The sequence below is a fragment of the Boleophthalmus pectinirostris genome, unplaced genomic scaffold (genome assembly GCF_026225935.1).
Source record: "Boleophthalmus pectinirostris isolate CB_2022bp ecotype Guang Dong unplaced genomic scaffold, ASM2622593v1 HiC_scaffold_8, whole genome shotgun sequence".
Taxonomy (NCBI): Eukaryota; Metazoa; Chordata; class Actinopteri; order Gobiiformes; family Gobiidae; genus Boleophthalmus; species Boleophthalmus pectinirostris.
In genome coordinates, this window is record NW_026571515.1 from 34,222,381 (window position 1) to 34,243,053 (window position 20,673).

General features: G+C 37.5%; 2 protein-coding genes across 6 annotated transcripts in view; one reads left to right on the forward strand and one right to left on the reverse strand.

Moving 5' to 3' along the window:
- itga5 (integrin, alpha 5 (fibronectin receptor, alpha polypeptide)) overlaps positions 1 to 10,221 on the forward strand; it is an 89,730-nt gene extending 79,509 nt beyond the window's left edge. Inside the window, exons 27-30 of the mRNA XM_020929643.2 lie at positions 1,248 to 1,361; positions 3,436 to 3,537; positions 4,494 to 4,616; positions 6,761 to 10,221. Of these exons, the coding sequence (XP_020785302.2) occupies positions 1,248 to 1,361; positions 3,436 to 3,537; positions 4,494 to 4,616; positions 6,761 to 6,844 (423 nt within the window). The 3' untranslated portion in view covers positions 6,845 to 10,221. The remainder of the gene's footprint in view (positions 1 to 1,247; positions 1,362 to 3,435; positions 3,538 to 4,493; positions 4,617 to 6,760) is intronic.
- The window catches only part of rapgef3 (Rap guanine nucleotide exchange factor (GEF) 3), a 45,193-nt gene continuing 34,724 nt past the window's right edge, over positions 10,205 to 20,673 (reverse strand). For 2 of the 5 annotated variants that reach the window (XM_055165488.1, XM_055165487.1), the window contains 17 exons: positions 19,029 to 19,114; positions 18,729 to 18,807; positions 17,210 to 17,360; positions 17,048 to 17,127; positions 16,922 to 16,952; positions 16,707 to 16,785; positions 15,860 to 15,997; positions 15,176 to 15,273; positions 14,971 to 15,096; positions 13,461 to 13,642; positions 12,384 to 12,474; positions 12,254 to 12,304; positions 11,707 to 11,794; positions 11,548 to 11,612; positions 11,403 to 11,457; positions 11,233 to 11,304; positions 10,206 to 10,888 (listed from right to left, as the gene is read on the reverse strand). In XM_055165488.1, coding sequence (XP_055021463.1) covers positions 10,770 to 10,888; positions 11,233 to 11,304; positions 11,403 to 11,457; positions 11,548 to 11,612; positions 11,707 to 11,794; positions 12,254 to 12,304; positions 12,384 to 12,474; positions 13,461 to 13,642; positions 14,971 to 15,096; positions 15,176 to 15,273; positions 15,860 to 15,997; positions 16,707 to 16,785; positions 16,922 to 16,952; positions 17,048 to 17,127; positions 17,210 to 17,360; positions 18,729 to 18,807; positions 19,029 to 19,114 — 1,591 coding nt within the window. In that variant the 3' untranslated portion in view covers positions 10,206 to 10,769. Of the gene's footprint in view, positions 10,889 to 11,232; positions 11,305 to 11,402; positions 11,458 to 11,547; positions 11,613 to 11,706; positions 11,795 to 12,253; positions 12,305 to 12,383; positions 12,475 to 13,460; positions 13,643 to 14,970; positions 15,097 to 15,175; positions 15,274 to 15,859; positions 15,998 to 16,706; positions 16,786 to 16,921; positions 16,953 to 17,047; positions 17,128 to 17,209; positions 17,361 to 18,728; positions 18,808 to 19,028; positions 19,115 to 20,673 lie in introns of all 5 variants that reach the window. The other 3 variants (XM_055165485.1, XM_055165486.1, XM_020929657.2) reach the window with 3 other exon arrangements.

The window sequence follows — 20,673 nt, forward strand, 5'->3', positions numbered from 1 at the left end:
ACCAAATGTTAAAACATTCACAATGTGTTGAGGGTCCATGTCTCCAGGTGCTGGGGCCTGTTAGCCAGGCTGGCGCCACCTAGTGCCTCGACTCAATTTCATTTCTCTCCAGGTCTCTAGGTCAGGAATCGGAATACATTAGACCAGGGGTGTCAAACTCATTTTGGTCCGGGGACCGTATCCAACCTACTTTGATCCCAAAGGGGCCGGATCAGAAAACTCATGGCATATAAACCCCAAAAACAACAATAAGTTAAAATATTTGTGCAGCGAAACACAAATCTATTACAGAAATCTTTTTTAATTGATGAACTCTTTCTTTTACAAAATATTATAATATTATGAACAACCTGAAACTTTAAGAAAAATGTAATTTCAACACACTGTTTTAACATTAAATTGTATGTAAATAGGAATAAGTCAATTTTTTTTGGAAAATCCTGCACTCGGCTCCACTTTTCTCATGTTGGACATTTTGCTGATGAGGGTGTCACGGTCAACAGTCAAAACGATCGTCCTTTAAGAGCGTTTGGAAAGAGACAAATCTTCATTTGTGCTGCTCTGGTGGGAGGGGCCACGCACAGAGACGCTAGAGACGCTGATATGATAAGCACCGCAGAAAATACAATATTTTAAAAAAAAAATATAAATATAATATTTTTGTAGAAAATCAGCAGAGGGCCACATTAAAGGTCTTGGAGGGCCGGATCTGGCCCCCGGGCCTTATATTTGACACCTGTGCATTAGACCATTCGCAAAAATCCCAGAAGTGCGAGTTCGGGCACCAGCCAATCAGCAAAGAGCCATACATTCTGTGTTGGCAACGATTCCCAAGATCGAGGATTTAAAGTTGGAACAAAGAGAATGTTTGTTGAATTTCATCAAGGGGAAAGATGTTATTGCCCTTCTTCCTACAGGATTTGGAAAAGGCTGAATATATCAGTTAGCCCGCATTACATACGTCACAACCAAATAGCAGTGATTGGTTAAATAAAAAAGTACCTGTCTACTGCCTAGCGAACGAATCCTAACACTGCGAGGGCAGACGGTTTCCACAAAGTGAAACCGGCTGATGAATCAGGCTAGGGCCCTGTACTGATGGTAAATAAACTTCTCCAGCTTTATGCCTAGTTTCTAAAACTCTCTGACGACTTCAATTTATTCTACAACATTAACACAATTAATAAACCAATAAAACTATCAAATATGAAGTATAATAACAATCTGTCTTTCTCTCTGTGTTTTAGTCTTGTTCGAACGTCGAATGCTGGACGCTTCAATGCAACGTGGGTCTCCTGGAGCGAGGGACCACTGCTATCCTCAAAGTGCGCTCTCGAGTCTGGGCAGAGACTTTCATGGAGGTGTGTGTGAATAACATGAACTTTTGCCTTATACAGAGAAGCTATTGTAACTACTGCACATGTGTTTCCATCTGATCACAAAGGCTAAAGGAAGTCTGTGTGTGTGTGTTTGGGTGTGCGAGTGTGTGTGTGTGCGAGAGAGGGCTATAGATTAAGATTTTCCGACTGGCTTCTGTGTATTTTCTTATGTCAAAGTTTGGCAGAACACAACTCTCTTCAGTGTTCAAGAAAAAAATAAGAAATTGTATAGTAAGTAACAGACTAGGATGATGTATATTGCTAAACTTAATGTCTACATTATTTGAAATTATTTAAATATCCATCTACATTTTTGTGGTTACATGCAGAGGTTGGTAGCAGTTACATTTACTCAAGTACATTCACTTGAGTAACTTCTTAATAAAATTGTACTTGTTTGCAGACACCATACACCATGCACATACACACCTTTTACTTCTATTTGAGTACCATATTTTCCGGACTATAAGTTGCTCCAGAGTATAAGTCGCACCAGCTAAAAAATGCACAATGAAGAAGAAAAAACAGATATAAATCGCACTGGACTATAAGTCCCACTTTGGGGAAATGTATTTCATAAAATCAGAGACCAGGAAACGACATTTCATCTTGAAAGGCAAGTTATAGTAATAACACAACAGAGAACAACAGGCTGAACAGGCGTTAATATGTTAATGTAACATATTAACAGTTATTCACATAATTATAGAATAAACAACAGAACATAAGTTTGCCAAACTCTCAGTCTCACTCCAAATCACTAAATCCATCGAATTCTTCGTCCTCGGTGTCACTTCTGCACGACCTCCAGAGATAAACCATAGATCCATGATGTAAATGGAGCGCCGCTCCCTCTTCTGTGTAGCTGACGTCACACTCAGCATCAGAATTATTCCGGCTTTTCTGAATTCTGACAGGATGGTTTTGGTTAAGTTCAGGCTTTGTCGATTCATCCAGTGACATCCAGGAAAGTTGCATGGCACACCTGTTCGGTTGCCGTGAAGCTGTATTCTCCATCCCCGCTATCTGCTAGTCCCTCAGAAGTTTCTCGCTCACTCCAAACTTTCTTTCTACTGCTCGATTACCGTTTTCGGCTGCATATTTCACTATTTGCAGCAGAACAATGACTTTTTCTACAGGAGGTATGTGCATTAGAATGCGAAGTGACAGTGGTACAGGAGTAATAGATACTGATACACAAGCCTAGAGTGCCCTCTCATGGCTGTCAGTCTGAAAATTCAATATATAAGTCACACTGGAGTATAAGTTGCAGGACCACTCAAACCATGAAAAAAAGTGTGACTTATAGTCCGAAAAATATGATAATATATTTTTCAATAGTACCAAACGTTAGTAAAAGTACAGGTTACTCTTTCCACTGAAAGTGAAATCTTAAAGCTTTGTGCTGGGAAAATTTAATTATTTGAGCATTTACATTTAATTTTGCCCATTTTTATGGTCTATCCTTTGAAAATACCAGATTATTTAATGCTCTTCCAAGTACATTAACTTCAAATTAAACATTATGTTACTTTATTTCTACCCACCTCTGGTTATATACATTATTTGTTCCTACTCCAGTGATAAATGTTTTTCAGCATATTTGAAACCAGTACACAAATCCTACAAAAATATAAACTAATAAACACTTAAACATGTTATGGCTTTTATGTTTCAGTCACTGGTTAATAGATCAATATAATAGCACATCTCTATGCTATATTGGCACTCGTGTCACTGCTGTGGAAGTCAGATAATACGCTGAGGGAGGAAAATTGGATTCCTTTAACTACCTTCTGTGCCAGAGCTCCAGTCATTTCTGTTTCCCTTGCTTCATATATTAAATCCTCAAGGCCAATCACTGTCACCTCCCACTGTATACTACAACAGCAGGAATACATAAGTGTGAATGCATTGAAAACTCATTAATACCGAGTCATAACATTGGAATCTGAATGTGATGAAAGGGCATCTATTGTGTGTGAGTGTTTGTCGCCATCTAGTGTTTCCCAGTGTGCATTTCACCCATGTTGAATCAGTTTTGTTTATGTTTCAGAGAGCCTATAAGCAGTATGTGCTGGAGTGCCTGGCCCGCTACAGTGTGGAGAAGATGCCGTATGCGATTCTACCGAAACATGCGCCAAGTGGACAAAAAAAGGTATGATTTTTGAATGATTTTGACTGATTTAGTTCTTTTCTTTGAAACATGTTTAAATGTTATGGTCCAATATGTGTACAATTTTCTTGTGGGTGAGGAAAAAGTTTATTTTGTTTTTTTGTTTTTTTTACAGATCAGCATTTTAGCATTTTGAATAAAGCCTGTTTTGAAAGCTGTCAGTTGAGCAACAGGGATGTATCGTGATATCGTATCGTCAGTGTTCTCACAATAATATCATGGACCATCACAATCGACCATCGAATTACAAGTCTCTTTGCTTAAATTAAGAGTTATGAAAAACTGAGGGAACATACATAGACCATGATCCTTTGCTCCATTTCAGTGTAGACTGCAAGAAGAAATAACAGTTCTAAGCACTTTGAAGTCTTAGTTCTTTGGATTAAGTCTTGTCAAGGCATTTTAAGAGGAAAAACTCAAATATTAACAGTTTTAGCTGTTTAGCCTCCACAAAAATGTATATCATGAAAATATTGCACAGAGAGATTTGGATATTGTTACATTCCTAATCGTGAGCCTCCCCACCATATCATGAGCTTTCCCACGATATCGCAATATTGTGATGATATCGTATCGTGAGACTTGGATATTGTTACATCTCTATTGATCAATATATCAGAATTACAATTTCAATTGGCGCAGTTTTCAAATCACAAAGTCTGCAATTATTTAGTTTTTTGTTAGTTTAGCTGTTCATTTTCAGACTTCCTTTAAAGGATCATGCTCCTTGATTTCAAATGATTAAGACAAATGAAGTTTTTATACTTAGACCACAATCATTTGCTTCGTTATTGCTTTTTATTATGCTCCCTCAACAAAACCACGCATCTTTAACTCAACAGGATATAAATGTATAGAATAAATTGCACTGTGATTGCTACAACATGAGATTGCCAATGTTATGCCTTAATAAATATCTTTCTCCAATCTCCCTGTAGGTGGTGACTCCAGTGGTATGGAACAAGCCTGATATTGAAAACTCAGTTCCTCTTTGGATCATTATTCTGGCTGTTTTAGTTGGACTTCTCCTGCTGGCTCTGCTCATTTACATCTTATACAAGGTCAGTTCTGCTCTGAATGAAAACATACAAAACATTACAACTCATTAGACCCTGCATTTTCCGGTTAAACATGTTTAGACTCACGTAATCCATCCTTCTTTAATTTTGCAGTTGGGTTTCTTCATTTATAATTTCTGGTTTACTAAGAAAATTATGCTTCAATCAACTTCAACAACCAATTTTTTTCTTTCAAAGTAAAACTGCTACTACCACAACAACAACTACTACTACTACTACAGCTACACTGACCTATAATCTATTTTAAGTATATTTGAAGACAGTAAAAACGCACATTAAAGTGTGGCCAAGCAAACAAGTTTTATTATTTGATTTGGTGGGGTAGTAACAGCTGCTTGGTAGGCTACTCATTTTATTTGAAAGTGGCTTGTTAACAGTAAAATCGTCTGACATGTTGTAGTTCTAGCTAAGTCAGTTCTTTCTGGTTAGATCGGGGGTCACCAAACTGGCTCTGGGGGCCACATTATCGCTACTGACTGTGATGGGGGCCGGGGTCGGGGTCGGGTTGGCCGTGTAACAGAATTGTAGGTTATGACCCCGATAACGCAGATTATATTCTTTGAAAATCGCCACACTTTCTTCACATATCAGACAAACTGTATGGTCGTTACACTGAACAAAAAAATAATCGGTTGTCCACTGTTCTTTGAAAACTCGGGACTCTCTGTCAATGTTTCGTACTTTAACACTCACCATTTTACTGTCCTTAACTGCACTACAGAACTCTGCGTGTGCATTGACTGTCATTGTTTAATCTCGAGCTTGTCAGGTGATGAAAATTTTGCGACAAATGTAAATACGTCATATAATTATTTAAATATAAATATAAACACTTCATATAAATATCACTTGTTAATTAAAAAAAATACATAAATCAACAAAATACAAGATTCAGATGTTATTTGCCAAAAAGTTATAATAATAATAATAATAAAAAAAAGGCAATGACTACTTTTTTAGGATTACCTCATAGGGCCAGTTCAAGTGGTTGGGGACAGAGGGGCATGACGGGCCAGAGTTTGATGACCCCTGGGTTAGATAAAGCACAAAGTCTAACAAAGCCTCAGACAGAGCATGCATACAGTTAGCATCATATCCCCAGAGAATGCTGATGACATCAGCTGCAAGGTATCAATACAGTACTTACTGAATACAGTGGTCCCTCGTTCATCGCAGGGGTAACATTCTAAAAATAACCTGCGATAGGTGAAATCCGTGAAGTAGTCAGCTTTGTATTTTACAAATATTATATCTGTTTTAAGTCTGTAAAACCCCTCAGCACACACTTTATACACTTTTCTCACACAGGACAGTTCCAACCCTTTTTGCATCCTTCTTAAAACTTATTGCTGCTGTCGTCCTTATGTTATTTTCCTCCTTCTTTATGTAATGAACCGAAGATTAATTTATTCCGTAATGGAGCACTACAGCGCAGAGTCCTGCACGGGTCCATTTTTGGAGACTCACACCCGCGCAGTACAGCACCGCACCCGCCTGTTAACCTGAGATTATATCAAACTTTTGCGCTGCATACTCCACGGACCAAGACTAAACCAGGACTAACCCAGGACTAACCTAGGACAGATTCCAGGACTGAAGAGGAGGACTAAACCAGGACTGAACTAGGACTAAAACAGGACTAAGGCTCAGAGGTGACCACAGGAGAAAGGACTGAGGGAGAGCTCCGCACCTCACTGTAAGCGTGGCAATTGCCCGATCTCGCTGCACTTCAGAATCACACTGCTAGTGATCGAACATTTACTTAAATTTGAGAAGCTGAACGCATTCTGTACTATACAGGAGACACGACACTGAGGAGATTGATTGACAATGGTCTACAATCCCTTAGCCAATCAGGACGCAGGGGGAGAAACACAATAGTGGCCATACGCTGTAAAAAAAAAAAAAAAAAAAAAACATGCAAAAAAATCTGCGAAACAGCAACAAAGGTGAACTGCAATATAGAGAGGGACAACTGTACTACCAAAATAAAAATAAAACAAAAAACTATGCAAGGTTTTTAGTAAATCCTTAAATAAAATGATGTTAATTATGTTTTAATGAGTTGAGAAGTCTAACCTAATGCATTTTTAACACACATACTTTATGTTTCTTGAATCTTGCAGTTGGGTTTCTTCAAGAGATCGGTTCCCTACGGCACCGCGATGGAGAAGGCACAGCTCAAACCACAGGCTGCATCAGAGGCTTAAAGCGTTTGATCGTCCTGTACGAGAACCACAATACCTGGCCTTATGATTGCAACGAAGAGATGGATTGGAAGAGGGAGAACGAGAGCGTGATAGCGGAAGACAGAAGGAAAGAAAGAAGAGAGACCACTGGAACTCCATTGTGCTGCACTAAACAACAATCCAAAGATCTCCAAACCAAATGAATGTTTTTTTTTCATGTTATTTATGTTTTTATCTGACTTTTTGGGACTGAAAACAAACAGACATTTATATCAGTGTTACAAAACAACTATGGAGAATTACAAAGAAGTGACTGAAGAACTGTAGTCCACCGTCTTGACGAATACGTGGATTTCAGAAGATACATAACGTCTGATTTTTGTGTTGTTTTTTTTTTTCTGGGACAAATTTTAAACCACCTGTAATTGCCTTTGGTGCTTGAACTGCTGTGTCCACTGTCAGGAGAATAGTGGACATATAAGACGGATATGGACCCTATAGCGCTGTATACCAGAGCTGTGTACTCACGATTACAGATTTTTAACTTCAGGATTGAACTAGAGGTGGGCGATATTGACAAAAATGTATATCTCGATTGATTATACATTCTCGATAACAATAATCAGACTATTTTGTGCTAAAATACTGCATTTGATTATTTTAAGAGTGCAGATATACCAGGTCAAATATTAGTCCAGTAAAAGTTAAAGTGCTGAACCATTCACTGTAGCAAATATATGTGTTTTGAAAGTACTTCTTACCAAAATTTTAAATAAGTGCAACAAATAATAACTTTGAAGCTTCTAAAAAATTATGGAAGCAAAAATAAGACAACAGTGGTATCTCTTTATACCCTTATTTGGGAGAATACACTATATGTTTTTGTCTCTCTTAAATGTAATTCTTAAAAATATTCTAACTACGCTTATCATTGCGATATCCATTTTTTGATATATCGGCCACCTCTGTATTGAACCGACTCGTGCAGGGCAGTGAAATACGGCTCAGGTTGGTGGACAGTGTAGGCGGAGATGGACTCAAAGGAAATCTACTGATGTTAGACCCAAAGACTGACTCCTTCCTTTGATGTCCGGACTCTGCGCTGTACAAATGCTGCAGTGGCTGTTGCTAATGACAACTGGGAAGAGACTGGACCACTCCTGACCACCTGAGAACCTCATTGAAAACAGCGGGAGCAATTTTGACTCTATCGAAATGCAAAAGTAATGATATATGTGTTGAGTAGGGCTGAACAATTTTGGAATTGCGATTAGTTTTGCAGTTTTTTAAATTTCTGTTCAAAGTCCACATTTTAAATCCGTCCAGGAGCATTCACATTTGAAAGAAGACTGAAATCTAATCTAAGAATGCCTTTCAGAACATGTTTGTAGAGGTTTAAACTTACAGATAAGCAGCTTTTAGACATGATTAGACACAATGTTTTTTTGTTTATACAGGGAATTGTTACTCAAACAATTGCAGTCTTCTTTGAGATTTGCTAATTGCAACCATTGTAATTGTGATATACTGTAGCCCTAATGCCAACAAATGTCTCAAATGACCCAGGACCAGGAAGTATAGCCATAGATTATCAAGGAGAACCAAAGACAAGACAATCAGGAGCAGCGCTGTAGCATCACCAGTCCTCAGGAGCTCACTGACTTACTGTATTTTAGTCACCCATTGAGACACACTATGTAACTTTTCTATTAGTGGGTCTGCAACTAGTTTGAGAAGTTATTGCTTTAGACTTGAAAGTTGCACAGTATGGCATTTAAGTAAGTTATCTTCATGGAAACAAGTAGATCTGGGGACTCACTCACAGTAAGAATAAATGTTTTCAGGCTATTTTTCGAGCAATAAAACATCCATAATGAAATAAATGCTAGATAACTTAATGGATTGGTATATTGTGGAACATTCCAGGCAATAACATCCCCATGGAGACAAGCAACTAGTGGATCCATACCAGTAAAGTTACATAGTGCGCCTTTAAGACAACTACATTTGTTAAAGTCACCAAAACGGCTCCAGGGACATAGACTTTAATTCATCCTAAAGATTTGTTGAGTGCCTTAATGTAAATACTGTTAGCGGGTTGTGTGTTTGAAATGAGAGACTGTATTCAAATGCATTTGTGTGAGTGGTGTATTTATGAGTGTGTCAGTATGAGTGGCCTTCCCAGTGCTGCGTTCATCCCTCCAAACTTCACAACAATTCGATTTTTAAAGTGCGTATGACTGATTTTTAGGGTTTTCTATGATTTTTACAGACTTAAATGGGATAATACCTGTTTTTGGTTTTTTTACACCAAGAAGTAATTTGTGAAGAAAATTTGAAAAATATGTTGAAAATTACAGAAAAGTGTTTTTGTGGACATCATGCTAGAGAGAATTCTATGGAAATGTTCAGCACAATTTACATGTAAGAAATACTATTATTTCAACAAAATATATTTTTATTTGTCAAATAACCATTTCTGTGTACGTTTTAGGAGTTTGGCCCAGTGTACATGAGTGCTAAATAACAACTATGGTATTCCTCAGTACGATGTTATGATTTAGGAAAATTTTAAATATAATAATGATCTTAACGGTCTTCTAGTAAAAGGAGTAGTCTGACCTGTCATAGGCACTTTAAACTAGTGCAAGCATGTTTTTGTAGAGTGACTTTGTACCTCAAAGGGATCATGTACTGGCACTGGGAACACGATGTAGTTTGAAAGTGCAATATTTATATTCACCTTTGTTTCATTACAGTGAGTTTTATTTGTGACTGCTTTTATTTCTGATGGAGCAGAGTGTGTGGGTTTGTGCTTTCACTTACTGTACTCTCACCAAGCCAACAGCAGGAGTGCCACACTTACTACTAAGATTTCACACGTTTGAGCACATTTCTGGTCCATTTCTCCTATTCCCAAGACTGACTCCAAACTGTGTTTAGCAGTAACTGGGTAATTTAAGTTCTCTGTGTCCAGAGTGTACCAGTGAATACTATTAGACAAACATGCATTTGTCCTGTAGCTAGACATCTGTCTATAACAAGCCTGGACATCAGAAAAGCAATGGGACTATTTCCATAATAACCTTTTAAGACAGTCTGGTTAAAGAATTATATTGTGTTGACTCTGAATGGGACTCACTCCACCGTGGTTACTTCAGGAGAAAGCACTGGGTTTTTCTTGTTCATGTTGTGGCCCATTTTTCTAGTTCTCTCTGACTTTCAAAAGAAGTTGTACATATTTATGACAAGGAGAGTATTTGGATTCGAATGCTAACTAAGTTGTTGTGAATTTTTCACCCCATATTGGGGACATCATGTTTGTTGGGGGGATGAAATGGGCTCTTTGGAAGTCAGTTGTTACGTGTTTGTTTAATAAAGTATTTCCATTTTTAAAAGTTGTCTTTGCTTTACTTATCAGTCAGTGAAAATAATTTATTTATAAAATTCATATCAAATTACAAGCATGCCACTTAGTGGTTTTTATAGCCAAAGTGCTGATAAAATACTAGTATATACATAATATACATAGGTACAAAAATGTAATGAAGCTGTATGATGTTTCATTCATCATCAGCAAAATGTAATATACAGGTATGTTTTTCTTGAATTTTGAGTATTTCATTTTAATTTTAGTAGCTTTGACTTGTCATGCAAAGAAATAGCCAGTCAAAAAAAGATGCACTGTCTTTGTAAATCCAGCAGTAACTGAGAGCTACTCAGATTCAAGTCAGTAACTTATCTACATATTACTTTTTGCTCTATAGAACAACACACTGTAGATTTATACTCAAATGTATAAGTAAAGTAAGTTCACAGCGGGTGTGACACAGCCCTCCTGCTGTGTGTGTCTGCTGTCCACATGTGCAGTGGTGATCTGCTTCAGTCTGAATACATCCATATTAAAAGAGAGTCTCTTGTGTAAAAGTCCTCATGTGAGAGTCCTCTAGCTCTCGAGGGTCCTGGACAGCTGGGTGAGTCTGCGCTGGTTGTCAATCACCTTCAGGTTCAGGACGTAGTGTCTGATGTTACTAGGCGTCCTCAGAGGGTGGGCAAGTTCTGAGTCTGAAAAGACAATTCCACATTATTTCATCTTTATGCAAATGGATAATCTTATTCATCTTCCTTAGGTGAAATTCCATTTGAAATTTTGTTCATTGTAAACCACAATATTCTTCTAAAACGCTTGAATAATACAAATGGGTGCATTGACTTCCTGTTCAAAACTGCTGAGCCTGCCTTCATTGTGGCATTTTATCATAGTAAGCAGCATATTTTCAGTTAGGTCTATTTATAGCTGAAGAAAGGGCTTTGTGACATTTGCATGACCTGGATCACAGAGAAGTGGGTGGAAATAGGGTGTAGGTAAAAAAAAAACAACAACCACAAGCATAGAAAATACTCCTTACACGTAGATATCCGATTGGCAGGCCCATCTAGAAACATTCGATCTGCTAGACCTCTCTGTGGAGATGAAGGCACTGCAAAAATGACATATACATCTTACTATTTTAAATTCTGAATGTATGTAATTAAACCAGCACAAAATCATAAGTCAGAGTAAAAAAAATAATCTTACCATAAGGCTGACTCCTGCATCCTCGGACTATCTTCATCGTCTTGGCAATCATGCGCTAAAATAAACAACATATTAAGTGATATAAACAACATAATTATTACATTTTAGATAAAACAGCTATTCAAAACACATCATTTGATCATACCATTTTCTCAAAGTTCACCAGCTTGTCGATGCAGTTAGGATTCCCTTCATGGATAAATGTCATATCTGGATTGAAGAAACCAAGGTTAAAACAATCACAGAAAAAAAAGAAAATATTTGATGTAAAAACAAATATTATATTTTGTATATTTAATGGTACCTTTAAGGAGCAGAGGCATAAAAGGGATGTAAGGAGGACTGAGTTTAGCCACGGCGAGTCTGTACGCTCTGTGGTTACGAGATGGGTTCTGAGCATAAAGAAGAAATAACACAAATAAATGAAATGTAAAAATGTAAATAAAGTAAGTATTTTTATTAAAGATTGACCAATATGTTGTTGTTTTTTTCCTGGTCAATGGCGACTTTTTTTCAAGAGAAACTGATGGCTGATAAGCTCTGCCGATATGCAGGGTCAATTTAGGTAATTTCCCTCAAATTATCACATTTAAATTTAGTACAGCCACAACCTTGTTTAACTATTTTTAAATGAACAAGAGAGCAGTGTATTCACATTTCTGAAGTACACTCTTTGGACTCAAGTGTTCAAATAACACTTCAGGCATGTTCTTTATGCATATTTTTACGCTGCTGGTTGGTCCAAACTCAATATCGGCCTCTGCTGGACATTTAAGGTCAATACACTAAACATTTTATCTACCACTACTTACTAATTACAAATATGTTTTCAATGCAAAAATAGAACTCACCATTAATCTTTCATAGTGGCAGTAAACTCTTTTTATTTTGCTGGGTATTCGCTATAATCAGAAAGTACATATTAGTTTTATTTAATGAGTAAACTGTAACTGATGACATCATTGTATGAGTGGCTCTTACCTCCCAGGTTTTGTGAAGCCTTTGCACCGCACTGTTGTTCAAACCAAACATAACAGCAAAAAATGAGTTCAGATTCCTCTGCTCTTTTAACCTGTGAAAGACAGAAAAAAGTGTTTATATTAGAGATGAAAACCCAGTATTTACCAAGAGTATTCATAACCAACAATCACATTATGACCATAACCATTTCAAGTATTTCTGTTAATGTCGTCAACAGTCTCTTGCTGTCTATATTCAACCCTAAATAACAGGCGGATCATTTTACATTTTGTTCATTGTAAACAGCAATATTGATCTGAAACGACATAAAAATAGAAATGGGACCATTGCCTTCCTGCTCAAAACAGCAAAACCCAGGCCTCTTCATAGCGGCAGTGCACCATAGCAAACAAATAACTTCAAAAACTCATTACTGCTTTGGCCTCTGTGAAATCTCGGAATTAAAGGTGCACTGTGCAACTTGTCTGGTGGTCTTTGTTTCCATGGATATGTTATTGTTTTGCCTGGAATGTTCCACAGTATGTCATTAAACACTACTTCTTTACATTTATTCAATTACAGGTGGCTTTACTGCTCAGAAATACCTAGAAAAACAAAGACTGTGAGTGGGGTCGCCTCTCCACAGAGTTGACCGATAACTTAGTCTGGTTTGCTCTCCATAAGGATAGAAAGGTTTAATACCATACTGTGAAACATTCCAGACAAAGCAATAACATCTCCGTGGAGAAAACCATTTGACGGACCCTCCACCAGAAAAGTTATACAATGCGCCTTTAAGATCAGGTACACTTTACTGTCCCTGCATTTGACCCATCCTTCCACTGCCAGGAGTAGGACCCATCTCCAGATCTTGAGGTAGGTTTGATCAAGACTACCTTAACTCAAAGATGATCGTACCTACTGTGCATGCTTAGAGTTGATGGGGGAAACCAGAGCGCCCAGATCGATTTAGCCAATTATGTCTTCTTTAAACAATATTAATAATGTATATGTAAACTATATATTCTTCACCACAGTTCTTATCAGTAGTCACATTGTTCAGCCTCATTGGTGTACTCAGCGTGACATGTTTCTTACACAGCTGCTATTTTGATGAACTTCTTGAGTAAAATGGCTCTTTTGACCAGGTCTTCACACAGGCACAGCTCCGTCACCACCCAGTACTGGACCTCATTAAAGCGCCGCACACACCGCTCCAGGTTCGCCGTGATGGACCCATTGAATTTATGTCGCCCAAAGACGTAGTAAACCAGCTCCACCTGCGCAGAGAGGGACAAAGGGCTATTTAGAAAGTCTTTGGAGAGCATTGTGGTTAATATGGGTTTCAGTAATACTAGGTTGGGCTCACATAACTTTCTAAATTGGCCATTGTGTCTTTTGTGTCAGGACAAATGAGCTGAGGTATATATTTTTTCTATAGCCTCAAGAAGATGTGGCATTATTCAGGCACAAACACTGACATGATATATGTGGTTTTGTACATTAGAATCACAATCAGTTTTTTTGTATATTAGATCATATAAATTATGATCAAATAAAAATAAACACATGCAAACAAAAAGATGTTAGATAAAAATAGGCTGAATATAAATACTAAAACATCCAACATGGACAGAACAACAGCAGTGGAAAATAGCTGAAGTAATGTTGAAGTGACTTGTTGAAAGTGACGGATGTTATAAAGTGTTCAGGTTAGGTTAGGTTAGGTTGCTTTATTCATACTCATAGGTAAAGTTGTTTTGCAGATTTGAGAGGCTGGTCCCACATTTCACATTTCATTCATCCACATTATGTGCAATAAATATGTATAAAATAAAGTGTTACAGTGTTCCAGTGAAGAATGGTTTGTTCCATAAACAATTAGTTAAATTCATCCATCATACTTTGCTAAAATTGCAATAAATATTAAAATATATTTAAAAAAAACACAACATTTTTAGATACCGTATTTTCCGCACTACAGGGCACGCTCCAACCCCATCAAAAAACGACTGCGCGCCCCGCAATCCAGAGCGCCCTATACATGAATCCACTCAGGTGTCCAAGCACGACTTCAGTAAACTACAAAGCTGCACCACCCTCAGCACATGCAAACACGCATGGAGCAGACAGCGACCGTGCAATGTGCCACTTCCAGCCACAATTGAACAACTGAGTCACTGCAAACACGCCAACAATCCAGCGTATGATAGTCGCCGGAACAAAGCTCCTTTTAAAACGATTTGTTCTAGATATTGGGACTAAAAGCATCTGACCAGAGGGAAACAGCTGAAACTCTGAATTTAGTGGCTGTTGCACGTCTTTTAAAATACTCTGGGACATCCCCTGTAACTGTCTTGAGTACAGGGAGTCCAGTTCAGAGGAAGAAACTGTTCTTGTGGTGAGGATTTCAGTCCTGACTGATATTTCAAAAACAATATTCCTCCTTTAGAGTTGTATTTGTTCCTCTACTCTCCATCTGAAATGATTACTCAAAATTCTTGAATGTTAACTTAATGAAGTCAAGTTGTATTCAGTCTTAATCAATATAAATCAAACCTATTAATAAAGTAGCTTCATAATATCACAGTGTGACATGTGCAGTTACCTCGTGCATGGCAGTGAACAGCTCCCAATCATAACTGATGAGTTCATTGGCGATGTCTTTGGAGCTCATCTGCTCCAGTGCGTCTGCTGTGCCTTGCTCTGGCCCCAGCTGCTCCTTTAGGGGGCGCTGTGGCACAAAACACAATCAATATAATGTTTCCACTTCATTACCAGCACAGCATCCAGAGAAATGATCCTCTCCTCACCAGCTGTTCCACCTGACTGCTCGTACAAATGAACAGTCTCTCATTCAGCCCCAAGGCGGTGAACACTGCAGTGGAGTCGAGCTTCAGCTGGGCTCTCTCTGAAGGAATTTAACAGAATATAAACAAAATATAGACAAAATAAAATAAACAATCTATTATTTCCGAATTCCAGCTACGGCTAGTGCGTCCTGTTTTGGTGTTCGTGGGCTAGTGTTGTCCATAGAACATATACAGTACATACAGTATATACACAGACTATAGTGTCATGGTGTTTTCCACAGGATTAAAATGACAGACTAAAGAATAGACTTGATACTCAGTACCAATTTCAATAACCCACTGATAATACATAGTACTTAGAGCAGAGTTTCTATTATAAATAATACTAATACTTGGTTAGTAATACTTGGTTTGGCTGTCTGTCTCTCTGATAATATAACAACATAACAACATCTTCATGGAGAACAGGTTTTGGACCCTTTACCAGAGAACTACATGCATTATATACAGCCACTTTGAATGAGAAAAGATGATCTAACATTTTTTGTGCATATTTTGTACTTTTACTTTTACAATTCTGGCACCATGTAGCTGTAACTATACATTCTCAATACTCCTTCCACTCCTCACCAAATCAAATATGCAGCTAGAATTTACATGCAGAGCTTTATGAGATCAGCTCACCTCCAGCAGAGTTCATTTTGACCAGAACATGATCAGAGTCAGGTTTTTTCACAGCTGACATCACTTCCTGCACAGAGGAACTCACTGAGAGCATCACAGTCAGAGCTTTGTGGTCCGGCTGGTAGATCTCGTACAACACTGGGGAAAACAGTGAAAAGTGTGAACCAGGTAGTATTTTTACTGTTCCTATAGTCCTGTCATGATGACACAATTAAGTGTGATATATACAGAAAATCTTAGTATAGTCGTAGTATAAAAAGTAAATCCCAGAAGTGCAAAGAAAACATGATAAATATTGAAAAATGTCCTCTGTCCTTTATAGAACAAGGCTAAGTTACTCTTTTCATTTTCTGTTCAATGTTATAATGTTGTTTCCTCATTACAAACCTTCCCTGAGTTGTGTTTTGTTTCATTCACATATGTTTAAAACACAAATCCTGCATATTTATCATAAATTCTTCTCTCAAACTGAAAACACCCTCTTCCACCTTGCGATGTCATGTGGTAATACAGGAAGTGCTCCACTGTATTTTTAAACTCCATACACTTTCACAACAATCATTCTGATAATTTTAGCCCTGAAACTGCCAATCTCCAACAAAAGGTAAAAGGAGCAGTTAATTTGAAAACTACCACATGACATCAGAAGGTGGAACAGAGCATTTTGAGTTTTGGAGATGTAAACAGACTAATAATGCAGGATTAATCAAGCATGCGTGAATCAAACAAAACACAACTTTGGGTATGTTTTAGAGGAGGTAACAACATTATAGCATGACATAAAGCTCACAATAGTCAGTTTTGTGTAATATAAGATCTGTTTTGTCTGTTCAATAACATTCTTTACCTTTATCCTTTGCTTTGATTGCCTGTAACCTTCCATTGGGCTCCTCACAGTTTGAAAACCAGTCAAATTGGTGGTTCTGCTACAGACACCAAAGACACAAGAGAAAAATTTAAACTGTCAACAAAACAATAAGTACAAAATACAGTATGTACACAGCATATTGTGTAATGTCAACAAAACTATATATGTTGTAACTATGAAAAAAATGCTCTCACCCTGCCAAGAGACTGGTAGCCATTTTCCAATCTGTAAAAGAAAAGATGGAACAGTATATGAGGAAAAACCAGAAGCATTAAATAGTTATGTTACAGTCTGTGGACTTTTAAATGTATACAATTTACATTTTGGTCCTCCTTTTCTCTCGGAATTCCTTTAGAATACTGGATAGGCGATAGTCAGCAGCTACCTCCTTTCTTAGACCCTATTCAAATGAAAAAATAATCACAATTAATCCAGATTTTGCTATTAAGCCTATACTCTAATATCAATTCAAGACATCTTACCTCCAGAAAGTCCAGAGCAATGGGGTCCTCTTTGAGCATCAGTCCGTACAGCGCCACCCACTGGCCAACCAGCTTCACTATCTTCTGCTTCTTGAGAAGGACATAGGCAGCTTTCTCTTGCTCTGAGCCTTCTGAGAGCCCAGTTTGGTAAGTGGATACTACGTTAAGGACCATCAAGTAATGAAAAGACTGAAGCATACACAGTATTCACATATATTTTGAATCAAGGTCTATGGAAAATAAATAAATAAAAAATTTAGTCCCAACATAGTCCAGGATGTTTCTAAATGGTTGTTTCTGAAAATGTTGTTTTTTGGGGGGGGAAGGGGGGGCATTATAGATTCCTTTATTAAAGGTATAGTTTATACCATATTTTTCAGACTGTAAGTCACTTTTTTTTTCATTGGGTGTTACCTGCGACTTACACTCCAGTGCAACTTATATATTAAAATTTTCACACTGATAACCGCGAGACGGTGCTCTAGTCTTGTGTGTCAGTATCTGCTGCTCCTATTACTCCTGTACAACTGTCACTTGGCTCTACTGCGCTCGTCTCCTGCAGAAAAAGCGGCTGTTCTGCTCGACAAAGCCTGGACTTCAGTGACAACCAAAACCATCCTGTCGGGATTCAGAAATGCCGGAATAATTGTAACTGGAACTGATGCTGAGTCTGATGACAGCTACGCAGAAGAGGAACCGGGGCTCTGGTTACTTCCGGAGGTTGCGGAGTTGCTCAGAAGTGACACTGGGCATGAAGAATTCAATGGATTTAGTGATTTGGAGTGAGGTGAAGAGTTTGGTAAACTTGTTCTGTTGTTTATGCTATAGTTTATCTGAAGAACTGTTCATAAATGACATTAACAGCCTGTTGTTCTCTGTTCTATTGTTATTACTATAACTTGCTTTTCAGAATGAAATGTTGGTTCCTGATGTCTAATTTTATTAAATAATTTTCCCCTAAAAAGTGCAACTTATAGTCCGGCGTGACATATGTATGTTTTTTTCTTCTTCATTATGCATTTTTTGGAGTGACTATAGTCCAAAAAATATGGTACATAAAATTTTGGCCATTTCAACACACAAAAAAAAACTAATGTAGGCTCTGCTCTGTGTGTATTGTGCCACCATAGTAACTCCTAAACATTCCACCCTAGAGATATGTGTAGGACACCCCCAGGGCGATGTCACTGTATTCAACGTATCAATAGAAGAAGGTTCAAAATCATATCTCTTAGATTAAAGTCACATCATTTAACTGTGCTTTTAGGAGCTCATTAGAATCACATGAATGCTTTTTATTAGTGATAATTATTAACTGTTATGAAGGTTTGTTATGACTGCATTGTACTTCCTCATTCCTTCTCACTTTGTAAACATGTTAAAAATCTAGTGAATCACACAATAATCATTCAGCTATAGTTTTATGGAGCCTGTATTCTTATGTAAATGTGTCTGTTATGTGGTAGCTTGGTCTTATCTTTATCAGCCTGTTATCAGCTCATTGGGTGGTGCAGGATATTGGTGCTGTAGAGCAGGACACAGCTGACTGGAGGGCATGAAGACCTTATGAGTGAGCAGAAAGTCACTCACACATGGATCTGTGGAGAAAAACAAACCGGTAAAATATATAATTAAGGCTAAGGTACACTTTACTGTCCTCTGCATTTGACCCTTCAGTGCTGCTGGGGCAACCTGTCAGCAGTGTTAGGACCCATATCCAGATCTTGAGAAAAGCTTGATCAGGCCAGATTTTATTTTATTTTTTATCTCATGTTTTAGTTAAACTTTTTGTATCATAAAAAAAAAAAAGGTACCTCACCTATAGCATCATATGAAGAGTCCAACTTTAGAGTTTCCAAAAGGTGTTCCAGGATTTTCTCAGGAGTTCCGGACATCACAGTGTACCTAAATAACACAAAGATCAATAATAATATTTGAATGAATAATATACTTTTTTTATTACCATCTTTCCTTCACCAGTATAAGAACTTTGAAAAACTGTACGTAATATGTAAATAACTATAAATGAAGTGTGATAAATCCCTCAGTCGCCCAGGTAGAATCCATGGCAAAGGAGAAATTCAGTTTGTTGACTGGAAAAAAGTTTATTTGGACGAATATGTTTCTGGATGAGCTGCGAAACGTATTTGACCAAATAAACTTTTGTCCAGTCGACAAACTGAATTTCTCCTTTGCCAATTATAAATGAAGTATTTCTTCATTATGAATTGAGTCTTTCTTCATGTTTTATAGAGCTGGCTGATATGGCCAAAAAAATAATAGATTTTTTGGCACACAGTGAATGATTACAATTTCAACTGATTTAATCTAAGTCACAACAGGGACTGCTTGTCTTTCAAATGGTGGAAGCTCTTTACATTTTCATTCTTAACATATGCTATTATTTAAGAAATTGTAAACTGCCTTTGGTTACATTTGTAGAAATATATAATTGCAATTGCACAATATCCTTGTTGTGTTCTGTAGCTGTTATTTATCTCTGATGTTACTACAGAACAACTTTGTGTAAATAAAAGTTTAAACATTATGAGACTTTCTGGGCAAACTATGACCAGTAAATAGTTTTATTACATCGAATGATATGTCCAACCAGGATATTGGCTGAATTGATATTTGGAAGCCAATATCAGATCCAGCAATTTTTTTCAGTATCGGTGCAATTCTCCAGTAGTAAGCAGTAAAAGCTCAGTGCATGCTTAGTTTTGCTGTCATTGAATTACTGCTTTTTGGAACCACAGCTTTTTGTTCAAGGTGAATGTGAAAACATGGTGAAAGAAATCCCACTAGATAACTGTGTGCACAATCTTGAGGCAGTTTTATCTCACAGTATCTCATGGCACGAGATCATACTTGTAAATTTATATCACATTTGCCACTGTTAATGTGACAAAGAACATTACCTAATATTTGCTTCATAAACATCATAGTGAACCCTGGAAAGTCCATGAAAGTCTCATAGCTCCTGAAGGTAGTGACAGCAAAATTAATAAAGGACAATATAACCCTCACTTTAGTGTTTGTGGAAACCCTTTAGCGCTGATGGTCATTACATAAGCAGGGCCTAAGTCCGTGTTTATACTGTGATATGGACGAAGCTAATTTTACAATGACAACAATAATAATAATGGCAAAGAAATGGTTCAAATAATGGACACAGCACATTCATGTTGACACAATACAAGTCAATATTTGGGGAGTTATAGACATGTACTTGGTTGGCAGTGTTGTGCATGAACGAGTTCAAATGAACGCGTTCATTGAACACGTTCATTTTTCAGTGAACTTTGAACTGAACGCAACACTTTTGTAAATCAAGAACTTGAACGTGAATTTGTTCAAATTATGTGTGATGAACGACGTACGTCACTGTTGGGGTTCGTCGGAATTTGTTTGCACCTGACGAGTGACGATCTGCTCGCACTTCACCTCGCGAAACCGGCAGC